The sequence below is a fragment of the Phaenicophaeus curvirostris genome, chromosome 8 (genome assembly GCF_032191515.1).
Source record: "Phaenicophaeus curvirostris isolate KB17595 chromosome 8, BPBGC_Pcur_1.0, whole genome shotgun sequence".
Taxonomy (NCBI): domain Eukaryota; kingdom Metazoa; phylum Chordata; class Aves; order Cuculiformes; family Cuculidae; genus Phaenicophaeus; species Phaenicophaeus curvirostris.
The window spans coordinates 39,672,428-39,685,476 of NC_091399.1; the positions used below are offsets into that span (position 1 = coordinate 39,672,428).

The 13,049-nt window shown below is 50.2% G+C and overlaps 1 protein-coding gene across 1 annotated transcript; it reads left to right on the forward strand.

Annotated features, from left to right (window-relative positions):
• On the forward strand, nt 1–2,581 carry LOC138723737 (uncharacterized abhydrolase domain-containing protein DDB_G0269086-like). Its single transcript, XM_069863097.1, has 2 exons — nt 1–25; nt 186–2,581. Exons 1-2 carry the CDS (start codon nt 1–3, stop codon nt 2,579–2,581), a joined length of 2,421 nt encoding a protein of 806 aa, XP_069719198.1.
• Nucleotides 2,582–13,049: the final 10,468 nt, after the last annotated feature.

Sequence of the window (13,049 nt, forward strand, 5' to 3'; positions counted from 1 at the left end):
ATGGCAGCAGTAGAACAGAACACAGGTGCGTGATGAGAAGTAGCACAGCAAGTTTTCTTCTCATCACCATGCTGATGTACCTTCATTGCTTGGGAGAGACAGAATCTTTAATAATAACCCCATAAACCAGCCTTAATGCTAACACAGTTCTCAATAAAACTAATGTTTTGATTAATTCTTAATAGCGGCAGATGGAGCTTTCTTGGCAGAAGGAACAAGAACACTTGATGTGCAGAAGGCAGCAGAACAAGTGGTACGAGAAGGGCACATGATAGACGAGAGAGAAGCACTTGAGAAGGAAGATTTTGTTACTGAGGGAGGAGATGTTTGCACTGAAGAGGCAGGAGAAGAAATGGCACGGATGGGAGATTTTCTTCCCAAGGAAGACACAGTAGCTGTGATGCTGGTGGAGGGTCAGCTTGCGGTGGAGGAATCTGCTCCTGAGGACAGCACCATGGCAGAAGAAGATCCCAAAGGCATGGGGACAGGGAAGGGAATGGAGTCTGGTGTAGAGGTGGCATGCGGGGAGCAGGAAGTTTTGATGGAGGGGACGGAGAGTGAGGCAGCACTGGGAGTGCAGACACCTACGGGAAAGGAGCTGGCAGGGGCACTGCTATGCAGGGAGGCAGATGGAGTGGTGTCTGAGAGGGCAGAGGTGGCTGCGGAAGTCTCTGAGGGAAAAGAGGCTTCAGAAGAGGTCTCTGAAGCAAAGGAAGCTGTGGAGGCCACAGAGCCTCTGATGGAGAAGGTGGTGGATGAGATGGTGTCTGAGGCAGAGGAGGCTGTGGAAGTCTCTGAGGGAAAAGAGGCTTCAGAAGAGGTCTCTGAAGCAAAGGAAGCTGTGGAGGCCACAGAGCCTCTGATGGAGAAGGTGGTGGATGAGATGGTGTCTGAGGCAGAGGAGGCTGTGGAAGTCTCTGAGGGAAAAGAGGCTGCAGAAGAGGTCTCTGAAGCAAAGGAAGCCGTGGGGGCCACAGAGCCTCTGATGGAGAAGGTGGTGGATGCGATGGTGTCTGAGGCAGAGGAGGCTATGGAGGAGGGTGGTTCTGCAGGGAAAGACATTGTGGCGGATGCTGTATCTGAGGGAGAGGAGGCTGTGGAGGACGCTCGTGTGGCAGAAGATATTACCAGGGTAGTTGGCCCTGAAGGAGATGAGGCTGTGGAGGACGCTCGTGTGGCAGAAGATATTACCAGGGTAGTTGGCCCTGAAGGAGATGAGGCTGTAGAGGAAGCCATTTCTGAAAGGGACGAGGATGCGGAGAAGCCTGAGGTTCTTCTGGAAACACTAGGGGATACCAATTTTCACACAGGAGAAGCAACACTTAGGGGAGTAGACTTTGTGAAACCAAATGAGTTTTCACAGCTGAAAGCAGCAGGGGAAGAGCAGATCGAAATGGGGGAAGCTGCCATAGGAGCTGCAACATCTGAGACTGACAAGGCATCAGAGGTAGAAAGGAACTCTCTCAGTGCAGAGGATGCAGTGAAGGAGTCTGTGGATTCTGAGAAGGGTTCCCTGTGGCAGGTAGCACCTGGATTCAAGGCACTGGTGGATGCTGGAGGAAATCCTATAAGTGAAGTGTCTTCTCCATTGGAGGAGACCACAGCAGCTGGGGAGGAGGAGGGCTTAGCAGAAACATGTTCAAGTGGAACCCCATCTCTAGGCAGCAAAGCAAAGAAAGAGCATGCAATGGAAGAAAGACTTGTTGGAGAGGTGATGGGTTTATTTGCAGAGAAAGGCAGAACAGAGTCAGGAGGCAGAGAGGGGACTATAAGTGGAGCAGCAGGTCCAAGTGAGCTGGTAGATGGGAAGGAGGGATCACTGGACGGTGCAAAAGAGAGAAGGAAGGAGAAGTTTTCTGATGAGGGGGTGATGGATGGAGCAGCTCTGCCTGCCGCAGTTCTGAGTGTGGGCAGGATGGGGGAGGCAAGGCTGGTGGCCTTTGCTGTGGTGGGTGGCCGGGCTGGGCTAGGGACTCTGGCTGAGACAGCAGCGGGACAGGAGATGGCAAGGTGCGGCAGGGTGGATGAAGGGGCGGTGGTGCAGGCGAAGGTGGTGGGAGTGGCGTGGAGGGGACTGAGTGTGATGGAGGCAGCAGCTCCTGAAGGGGTGTCAGCTGAGGAAAGGGGCACAGCCTGGGAGACTGGGAGGGATGGGGAAGGAGGTGTGGCAAATGGAGCCGTGGACAGCAGGCAAGGGGCAAACTGGGAGACGGCACTGGGGTGCGAGGAAAGAAGGCCAGTGCCAGCGGATGAGGCAGGCTGGGAGTGGAGCACAGCACGTCCCCTGTCTGCACAGCATGAAGAACCATGTGGAACAACGTCCCTTGGAAAGCAGCCGATGTCAGAAACCTCCCTGAGCACCCCTGCACATGGGGATGGGGGAACAGGGCCAACAGGGAGACAGCCTGCGAGAGGAGAAGGTCTATGTCTGGGCACCCAGCCACAGCCAGCAGCTCCTGGGACAGGGGTAGATGAGGATGAGGATGGGTCACAGGAGGGGGCAGAGCAGGCGGGAGTGAAAGCTGAGGGGGAGCAGCCACGCCTCTGTGAAAACATGGGAGAAAGAGAAGGCAGCATCTAGCAGCAGGACGGTGAGTTCTGTGGTGGGGTGGACTTTTTGAGGCGGTGGGAGCTTCCCGGAGCCGGGAAAATCCCAGAAAAATAAAAAACCCAGGCGGGGGTCCTGACAGCCCCTACACGCCGGTCCCGCGCGGTGCCTGACGGGAGGGGGCGGTCCCGGCAGCTACCGCGGGAGATTTAAACGGCGCCCCTGGGAGCACGGCGAAGAGGAGCGTGGCAGTTTGAGCGGGCAGGGCGAGAAGGCAGGGCGCAGAGAGGACCTAGAGACTAGAGAGAAGACACCGAAGACCATGGTGGCCACCCGTCAGAAGGCTAAAGCTGCTCCGTGTGCTGCAGCAGGCAGGGTGGATGCTGCCACCCAGACAGAGCCACAGTGGGTGCATGCAGCTACCCAGACCCTGGGCTGCAGGCGGTGCCCCCCTCCCACACCGGCTCGTGCCTCTGGTCCTGGCCCCACTTGTGAAAGCTGCGCTCGAGTGGGGGAACTCCTTCACATGGTGAAGGAGCTAAGAGAGGAGGTGAAGAGACTGAGGACCATCAGGGAGTGTGAGAGGGAGATTGACCAGTGGAGCAGGGCCCTCTCACAAACTCAGCAGCCTGCTGGGGCTGGAGTGTCCGAACATCATCCACCTGCAAACTGCAGGGTTGGGGGAACAAGAGATGGGGAATGGCAGCAAGTTCCTGCCAGAGGAAGGAAACCTACTCCCCTCACCCATACAGCAAAGCCCCAGATCCCCCTGGCGAACAAGTACCAGGTGCTGCAGGTGGAATCCAGCCCTGAGAATGAGGATGGTGGCTCCCACAGCCTAGAATCCTTCCCTAGGCTGCACCATTCTCAGAAAAAGATAAAAACATCCTCCATCAAGAAGAAGAGGAGGGTGATTGTTGTAGGGGACTCCCTCCTAAAAGGAACGGAGGGACCCATTTGCAGACCGGACCCGCTCCACAGAGAGGTCTGCTGCTTACCGGGGGCATCAGGGAAGGAGGTAGCTAGAAAACTTCCTTCCCTGGTTCACGAGACAGACTACTATCCTCTGATAGTAGTCCAAACTGGTAATGATGACCTAACAAACAAAAAGGCCAAAGCCATCAAGAATGGCTTCAGGGCAATTGGGAAAGTGATGGAGGGCTCTGGGGCACAAGTAGTATTCTGCTCCATCCCAATGCTAAATAGAGAGGAGGGGGAAGCCATGATGAAGAATTCGATTAATACCTGGCTCCGAGCCTGGTGCGAGGAGAGGGGCTTTGGCTTTTTTGATCATGGGGGGGCTCACGCACCCCCAGGCTTTCTCGCTAAGGGCGGGACACATGGGTCTCCTAGGGGGGCTAAAGCCCTTGCCAGAAACCTAGCCAAGCTCATAAATCGAGCTTTAAACTAGATGTGAAGGGGGAGGGGGTTGAGCCCAGGCTAGACAGGAACGAGCCTGGACGTGGGGAATTGGTGATTGGGAGAGGGTGCGCGGGCGAGGACCACCAGTACCTCACTGCACAAAAAGTGGGGGAGAACACACCTCGGGGTGTTAAGGGAGATGCAGGCACTCTGGTGTCAACTACTCCAGTTACCAGGCAGTTGGGAACGAACCCTGTTCCCTCTAGGAGGGCTGAAGGCTCGGCAGCTCAGCTGAAGTGCATTTACACCAATGCACGCAGCATGGGAAATAAGAAGGAAGAGCTGGTAGCTGTCGTAGGGCAAGGGGCCTATGATGTTGTTGCCATCACGGAAACGTGGTGGGACGACTCATATAACTGGAGTACGGCTATGGTGGGGTATAAGCTTTTCAGGCGGGACAGGAAGGGTAGGAGAGGAGGTGGGGTAGCCCTCTTTGTAAAGGAGGACTTGGACATCACTGAGATGGATTGTGGAGATGAGGAGGTTGAGTGCCTGTGGGTCAAAATCAGAGGAGCCCACCAGAAGGTAGATTTTGTGATGGGAGTCTGTTACAGACCACCCAACCAAGGAGAAGCAGCTGATGAGCTCTTCTATAAACAGCTGCGGTCAATCTGTAGATCAATGCCTCTGGTTCTGGTGGGAGACTTCAATCTTCCTGATATCTGCTGGGTGTACAACACAGCAGAAAGGAAGCAGTCTAGGAGGTTCCTGGAGTGCGTGGGAGATAACTTCCTTGCACAGTTGGTGAATGAACCAACCAGGGAAGGCGCCCTCCTGGACCTCCTGTTGGTGAACAGAGAAGGCCTTGTAGGGGATGTGGCGGTAGGTGGACGCCTAGGACTAAGCGACCATGAGATTATAAAATTTTCTGTTCTAGGTGAAGTGAAGAGGGTGGTTAGCAAGACGGTAACATTAAATTTCCAGAGGGCAGACTTTGATCTCTTCAGCAAGCTGGTTGGTGAAGTCTCATGGGAGACAGTACTCAAGGGCAAGGGAGCCCAGGAGGGCTGGGAGCTCTTCAAAGGGGTGGTCCTAGCAGCTCAGGAGAAAGCCATCCCCGTGGTCCGGAAAAAAAGCCGGCAGGGGAGAAAGCCAGCTTGGTTGAATAGAGAGATCTTGAGGGATATCAAGAAGAAAAGAAATGTTTATGGGCTCTGGAAGAAGGGACAGGCCTCTTGGGTGGACTACAGGAGGGAAGTGAGATTGTGTAGGGAAAAAATCAGAAGGGCTAAGGCTCAGCTAGAAATTGGATTGGCCAAGTCAGTGAAAGATAACAAAAAATCTTTCTACAAATATATAAATAATAAAAGGCGGACTAGGGAGACCATACAGTCCCTATTGGACACAGAAGGGACAACAGTAACGGGATGAGGAAAAGACTGAGGTACTTAATGCCTTCTTTGCCTCAGTCTTTAGTCGTAAGGAGGGTCGTTCTGTCTGTGTACAAACCCAGGAGCTAGAGGAGCATAATGAGGCTCCCATGATCCAAGAGGAGGTGGTCAGAGACTTGCTAGCCCGACTGGACAGTCACAAGTCTATGGGGCCGGACGGGATTCACCCTAGGGTACTGAAGGAGCTGGCGGATGTGCTGGCCAAACCCCTTTCCATCATCTTCCAACAGTCCTGGAAGACTGGGAAAGTCCCACTGGACTGGAGGCTGGCTGATGTTGTGCCCATCTACAAAAAGGGCCGCAGGGAGGACCCAGGAAACTACAGGCCTGTCAGTCTGACCTCAGTGCCAGGGAAAGTCATGGAACAGGTGATCTTGAGTGCTATCATGAAGCACATGCAAGAGAACCGGGTGATCAGGCCCAGTCAACATGGGTTCACAAAAGGCAGGTCTTGCCAGACTAACCTGATCGCCTTCTATGACAAAGTGACCCGGCTACTGGATGAGGGAAAGGCTGTGGATGTGGTCTTCCTGGACTTCAGCAAAGCCTTTGACACAGTTTCTCACAGCGTTCTGCTTGAGAAACTGTCAGCCTCTGGGCTGGACAGGCGCACACTCTCCTGGGTGGAAAACTGGTTGGATGGCCGGGCCCAGGAGTGGTGGGAAATGGTGTGAAATCCAGCTGGAGGCCAGTGACAAGTGGGGTTCCCCAGGGCTCAGTGCTGGGTCCAGCCCTGTTCAACGTCTTCATCAATGATCTGGATGAAGGCATCGAGTGCACCCTTAGCAAGTTTGCGGATGACACTAAGCTGGGTGGAAGTGTCGATCTGCTGGAGGGTCGGGAGGCTCTGCAAAGGGATCTGAACAGGCTGGACCGCTGGGCAGAGTCCAATGGCATGAGGTTTAACAAGGCCAAATGCCGGGTCCTGCACTTGGGGCACAACAACCCTATGCAGTGCTACAGACTGGGAGAAGTCTGTCTAGAAAGCTGCCTGGAGGAGAGGGACCTGGGTGTGTTGGTTGACAGCCGACTGAATATGAGCCAGCAGTGTGCCCAGGTGGCCAAGAAGGCCAATGGCATCTTGGCTTGTATCAGAAACGGCGTGACCAGCAGGTCCAGGGAGGTTATCCTCCCTCTGTACTCGGCACTGGTGAGACCGCTCCTCGAATACTGTGTTCAGTTCTGGGCCCCTCACCACAAGAAGGATGTTGAGGCTCTGGAGAGAGTCCAGAGAAGAGCAACAAAGCTGGTGAAAGGGCTGGAGAACAGGCCTTATGAGGAGCGGCTGAGAGAGCTGGGGTTGTTTAGCCTGGAGAAGAGGAGGCTGAGGGGTGACCTCATTGCTCTCTACAACTACCTGAAAGGACGTTGTGGAGAGGAGGGTGCTGGCCTCTTCTCCCAAGTGACAGGGGACAGGACAAGAGGGAATGGCCTCAAGCTCCGCCAGGGGAGGTTTAGGCTAGACGTTAGGAAAAAATTCTTTACAGAAAGGGTCATTGGGCACTGGAATAGGCTGCCCAGGGAGGTGGTTGAGTCACCTTCCCTGGAGGTGTTTAAGGCACGGGTGGATGAGGTGCTGAGGGATATGGTTTAGTGTTTGGTAGGAACGGTTGGACTCGGTGATCCGGTGGGTCTCTTCCAACCTGGTTATTCTGTGTGTGATTCTGTGTGTGTGAATGGATGTCTTGGAGAGTACACAGAGCACTGAAGTCAGGGTGCAGTCCTGTTGGAGAGAGACCTGATGCTCCAGGAGCCACTGATGTGCGTGAAGGAAGCCGTGATCCCTGTGAGGTGAGTCCTGCATGTGTTGGCCACTGTACCCTGTGCCTGTTTGAGTCCCCAGACTGGTCCCTGCCATAAGCAGAGGATGCATCACTTCATCCTGTTTCTTACACTTACCTTAAGCATCTGCTGCTGGAAGTGGGATGAAGGGTGGTAAATCCTTCTTGGTGTTAGCTTCTGCATTCTTTCCTGTTTCTGAACCTTCATTGCAAATGCCTTTGCCCTGGTCCTAAGGCTTCTGGCCCCTCAGTTGTGTTACCCTTGGCCATGTGGTGCAGCTCTGATCACCCCGCATACCACTCCTCTGCCTGCACTGGTGGCAGTGGCTGAGCCTCCATAGCATTGCTGGCTGGGACGCTCCAGGTCAGTGGCAGCACTTCACTTCTCTGGTCACTCTGGCATCTGCTTCTGTTACAGCGGTATCTCAGTAGCTCAAAGTTTAGCACATTTTCTGTAAAGCTAATGTTTTTGTTATTGTTTCCTAGGACGTTGCAAACCCAGATGCAGTTGTTGTGCCTTCCGTTCAGCCTCAGGATGGGGAAGAAACTCTCCTCTAAGCTTTTCCTGCAGCTTCTTCGGTGCTGTTTCCTGAAACATTTACACCACTGCTGGTTGGGATGTTCACTCCTCCTTTATTTACTCCATGGGTACCACAACTACCTGTCATGTTTTCCTCAAGCAGCTTCTCAGTGTTCAGCAGACAACTGAAATAAACCTGTACACACCAGCCAGGAAACAGCACGCCTTTGTATTTAGGAAGGCAATAAATGCAAGGATTGTTCCACAGCTGCTGTGCTTGTTTTTCACAAAACACAGATAAATACTGTTCTGACTAAACCTCTCCTCCCCTAGGCACTACTGGCAGGAGGGAGGGCTGAGGGCAGCTGTTCTGTATATTTCTACAGGACAAGAAGTGTGTCTGTGCAGAGCTGCCCATGTTTTCACCTGTGTCAGTGTTCTGACTGCATTTGCCTGTGTGCCCCTTCCCTTTCTGAACTGCAGAATCTTCACTGTATCTTCAGTTGTGCATGGGACACTGGCGCACATTAATGCTTTGATTCTGATGAGAGCATCTGGGGGTGCTCAGCAGAGATGTGGAATGGCAGGATCACAAGGAATAGTATCCTCACACTGAGTTTTTCAACATGAGGGGCTGTCTCCACTGCATGTCACAGGCAAGTGAGCCCTGCCATGTGCTCAGGTACTGTGTGTGCCAGGTGGGTCTGTGTAGGTGGCTTCTTGCTCCATGGGGATCCTGGTTTCTCACTGGCCATACTGTGTGGCATTCTTGGGACTTTGAAATGTTGTTGGAAATTATTAAATCAGAACAATTCTAATGTGTCTTTTGAAATGAATAAAGCCTGGCTTTTTGTTTTTGGTGGTGTCAGTCAGTAGTAACCCTTGGGCCTGTGGAAGCTGTGTTATAACTGCAGCTGTTTCAGCCCAGCGCTGGTGGTGGATCAGTGCTGACTGAGGATCTCTGCTGCAAACATCTCCCTTCCAGCTCTGCTGCACCTCAGAGAGCTTCCTGAGAGGCTGCCAGGCCATGGTGTACAGTGCTGTACGTGCAGCAGCTCGGCAGGCATCGCTCGGTGGGGTGCAGGATGCTCAGCTCCTACACAAGGGGATTGTGACTCTGTTCTCAGATTGCGATCTAGAATTGAAATGAGCAGGGTTTTGAATGGATTGTTAAAGTAAGTCACTTAATGTAAGTCACTTAATGTAAGTTAATGTAAGATTGATATACATCAGATAGGAAATTTAAATGGGACCAAGTAATTCATGTTCCCTCCTGTACTGAAGATGGTTGCATTTGTTTGGTCAACGTGGATACCAGGAACAGCTTTGAACGAGAAAAGGAGGCAAAACCCACTAATAATAGTTATACAGTCCTCAGCAGTTTAAATGAAAGCATTGCATCAAGTGATGCTGAGCAGTGTGGTTGAAATGTGTATTCTGTGCAAGGTGTGAGCAGTTTGCTTACAAAGCATGTTTTTGACTTTTCACCATTCAACAATGGTTTGACCATTCAACAATTTCCTTTTAACCAGGGTATGTCCATAAAATCAGAGGTGGCTTATTCATTGGACCAAGACATTTTCAGTTTTGTTGAATATAAAATAAGAGCAGTAAATAGATAAACTGTGTTTGCGTACTCTACAGTTGAATAGATCTGGTATGCAAAGTAGCCAGAATTTAAATTAATGCTAATGACCTTGTTTTTGTACATATGCACACCTGCCCATTTACTTGGGTGCATAAAAACCTCTGTACCAATTTGTGTAGTTCCTTGATATTTTGCCAGTTCTTTCACTCTAAAGATCATACTTGCCAGTCAAGTAGGGCCTGGTCTGCAATATTTATCTCTGCTTTCTAACTCCATGACTAATGTTGGGCCAAATATTTGTGCCACTAAAACTGTGCCTTGCAGATCCCCATGGAAAGGAAATGCCTGCAGCCCATGAGCATGGCTGTACTCAAGCCATTTACAAATGCTTATTCATCCACATGGGTTGCACTTCCAGCATTACAGACGAACAAAGGCAGAGGGAGGAGTGCAGGCTTTTGCCATGGCAGTGATACCCTGGAAGGGTCAGGGTTAAAACTAAGGCTGTACTCGGATAGGTCATGATCCACACAGTGCTTATTTGACACCTAACTGCTTTACTGAGTAGTGAAAATGCGAAAGAGAAGAGGTTTGATTCATTTGTTGTAGGCAAGTGCCAGCGTGATCTGCCAACCATTGCAAAATACTCATTAATAATACTCAGTCTGCAAATTGAGAGCTCTTATGGGAGAACTCTTATGGGAGCTGCAGCCACACAGGAGCCAGAGCAGCCCTATTCTGGCTGAGGGACTCGTCCCCTCTGTGCTATGGCCCTGCTAAGCTCTCCCTTTCCAGGGGTGGTTCTAAAGCATACGTTTAGTGATGACAGGGCAGGCAGCAGTGGCACTGGGGCCACTCCGGGGCAGGTAGTCCTCAAGATGGAAGGTGTCTCTGAAGCAGATTTCTCCTCTTGGTGCAGCCTCTCACCAGCTGCCAACCTACACTTCCAGTACTTACTGCTCTTTTTGTATGGATAGAAGCTTCCTTTAAAGAGATCCAGATTTTGGAACATGCTGAAGATGATTAAGTGGCAGTATGAGTTTGCAGCAGCAGTAGGAGAGCAGACTAGATCCACTTCAGCCTTCTAGAAAATAAGGCAACAGTTGGTATCAAGAGGTAGCTGAACTTCCAAGATACTCTTGGGCTCCCACAAGACCTGGGACATCAGGAACGTCCCAGATGAACTATGCAGTAGTGGTTGTAAGTTATTGGAAAACTAATAATTAATTATTTAAAACACTTAAAATATTTATAAATGGCTCTTGTGCATATGACTGTAACAGTTAGGGAACTGGATCCTTTGGTTAGGGACATGCCAACTCGTACAAGTTCTCTTATTGCTCTGAAAATCCCTCACTTCAAATACTCTGGGTTTATATACTGATTAAAAAAAAATCACATTTCCCAAAGCCACTCCACAGTTTCTGGTCTCCTATCATATTAGTGGAATCATCTCTTTTCTCTCGCACTTTTTCTCTGACAGCTGTATTTACAGGAAAGAAACCCGTGAACTTTGGCCTGTGATAAGGAAATGCCCCTTTGCCCATCCCAACAGCTCTCCCCACAGAGTACGGGTTGGTTTCCCCTGCTCATACACCCCACTTTCCCTCCCTTGTTCTGCATGCTGGCAGTGCCACACACAGCTCCCTGGCACACCTGTGGGATGGCACAAGCCAGCTTTATACCTGGGACATTGCATTACTCTTCATGTCTCTGAGTCCTTTAAGGCAACTGATTCCTAAGGTGGACGGAGGACTTGAGACACTTACGGAATTGAGCTGAACTTGGCCATTTCATCTTCAGGGAACTCTAGGTGTGGCTATGAAAGATGTACTGTTCCTTCCCTTTCAAAACACAAGTATATTTGTGATCTGAAAATGGGGAAATTGGTAAGAAGCAAACCTATTGAAATCACAGAATAACCAGGTTGGAAGAGACCCACCGGATCACCGAGTCCAACCGTTCCTACCAAACACTAATGGATAATTTTATTAATTTTACAGTTTTGAAAGGCTACCCATGGTAATTTCTGCTCTTCTTCCCATGGCTAGTTAAAAATTAACTTCAAAGTGATAAAATGTAGGCGGCACTTAGGGAAAAATCAAGGTGTGCCCTTCCCCAACCCCTCTCCCGAAAAAATACTATTTATTGAACAAAGCATATGTGAGAAAAGCAAACTATGCAACAGTCTTGCCACTGGCAAAACTCATTTTTGGCTGATCAGAAAGGCCTCTTTTAACTCCCTAAACTGCCAGGTATTCTCAGTAGCTTGTCACTGAGTACTGATGGTTGTGCCTCAAATGTATCTTTACTGATTTACACAGCTGAAGTAATTCCTTGTGACAGTCCACAGGTTAAAGAGATGCTTTTCACCTGTTGAAAAATAGCAGTTGGCCTTGTAAAGAGCCCTCTAAACTACAGCATTTTTGCCTTCAAAAACTTTTTGATTGTTTGTTGTTGTTGCTTCCATGTGTCCACTTCTGGCATTTCCAAGGAAGGGCTGAGAGATCATACCGTGCAGCTCTGGTAACAGTGAGTACACAGAGGCATTACTGCAAATGCAGTTTGCTTTCCTTGCTCTATTTTCTGCTCACTAATCCAGTTTAGTTTCTGGTTTTCAGGTACAGTGGCTGCATGTCACTGTATGATTGTTTTAAGCAAGGGAAAGAGACTTAATGCAGAGGTATTTGTAACAACAAATTCATGTTGAAACAGAAATTTAATGTTGGTACTAATTTTTTCAGATAAGATCATTAATACTTTCTGTCCTGTTGATGTCTCATACACTGGGCAGTACAAACTCTGAGGAATGAGATCGAATCTCTGTCTGCCTCAGCATTCTTCAGCTTGGTGCCTACCTGTGCTTTGGGAGCTCTATGTGTGAAACATCTGGTCAATTAGAGAGTCACATAGGGAATTTTCATCAGCACCCTAAACGCACCTTCTCCCGTCTGCTCTGCATAGGTTTCCTCAAAACTTGCCAGTTGTTCCGATGTTGCTTTTACTTCTAGAAAGAATACAACAGATTTTCCCTAGTTGCAGAGGAATCTGGATGTTGTTTTGTCACGGTTTGCAATCATAGGATCACAGAACGGTTTGGGCTGGAAGGGATCCTTAAAGCCCACCCCGACCAGTCCCCTGCAGTGAACAGAGACATCTTCAACCAGATCAGATTGCTCAGAGCTCCGTGCAAGTCGACCCAGAACGTTACCAGGGATGGGGCATTCACCGTCTCTCTGGGCAACCTGTTCCAGTGCCCCACCACCCCTACAGTAAAAAAAAATTCTTCTTTATACCTCGTATGAATCTTCCCTTTTTTAGTTTAAAGACATTACCCCTTGTCCTGTCACAAGATGTTCTGCTAAAAAGTTTCTCCCCATATTTCTTTTAAGCCTCCTTTAAGTACTGAAAGGCAACACACAGTAGGGTCTCCCCGGAGCCTTCTTTTCTCCCGGCTGAACAACGCCAACTCCTCAGCCTGACCTCATAGGGAAAGGTGCTTCAGCCCTCATTTTTGTGGCCTCTCGTGGACCCACTCCAAAAGGTCCATGTCTTTCCTGTGCTGAGGACTTCAGGGCAACGAGGACAGAGTTCAGCCTGTGTTGGTAATGTTGTGTTTGACTGGGAGGGTGTTAGCAGCAAGCTTGGAATTGTTTGTTAGCAATGAACTGGAATTGGCTCAGGGGACATCTCTTTCTCCCCACCGTGATTTATCTGAGGGAGGAAGAATGCTGATTTCAGTGTGTTTTACCCTCTTTTTCTGCTTTCAGGAACTAAAAATGGGAAATGATCAAGGAGG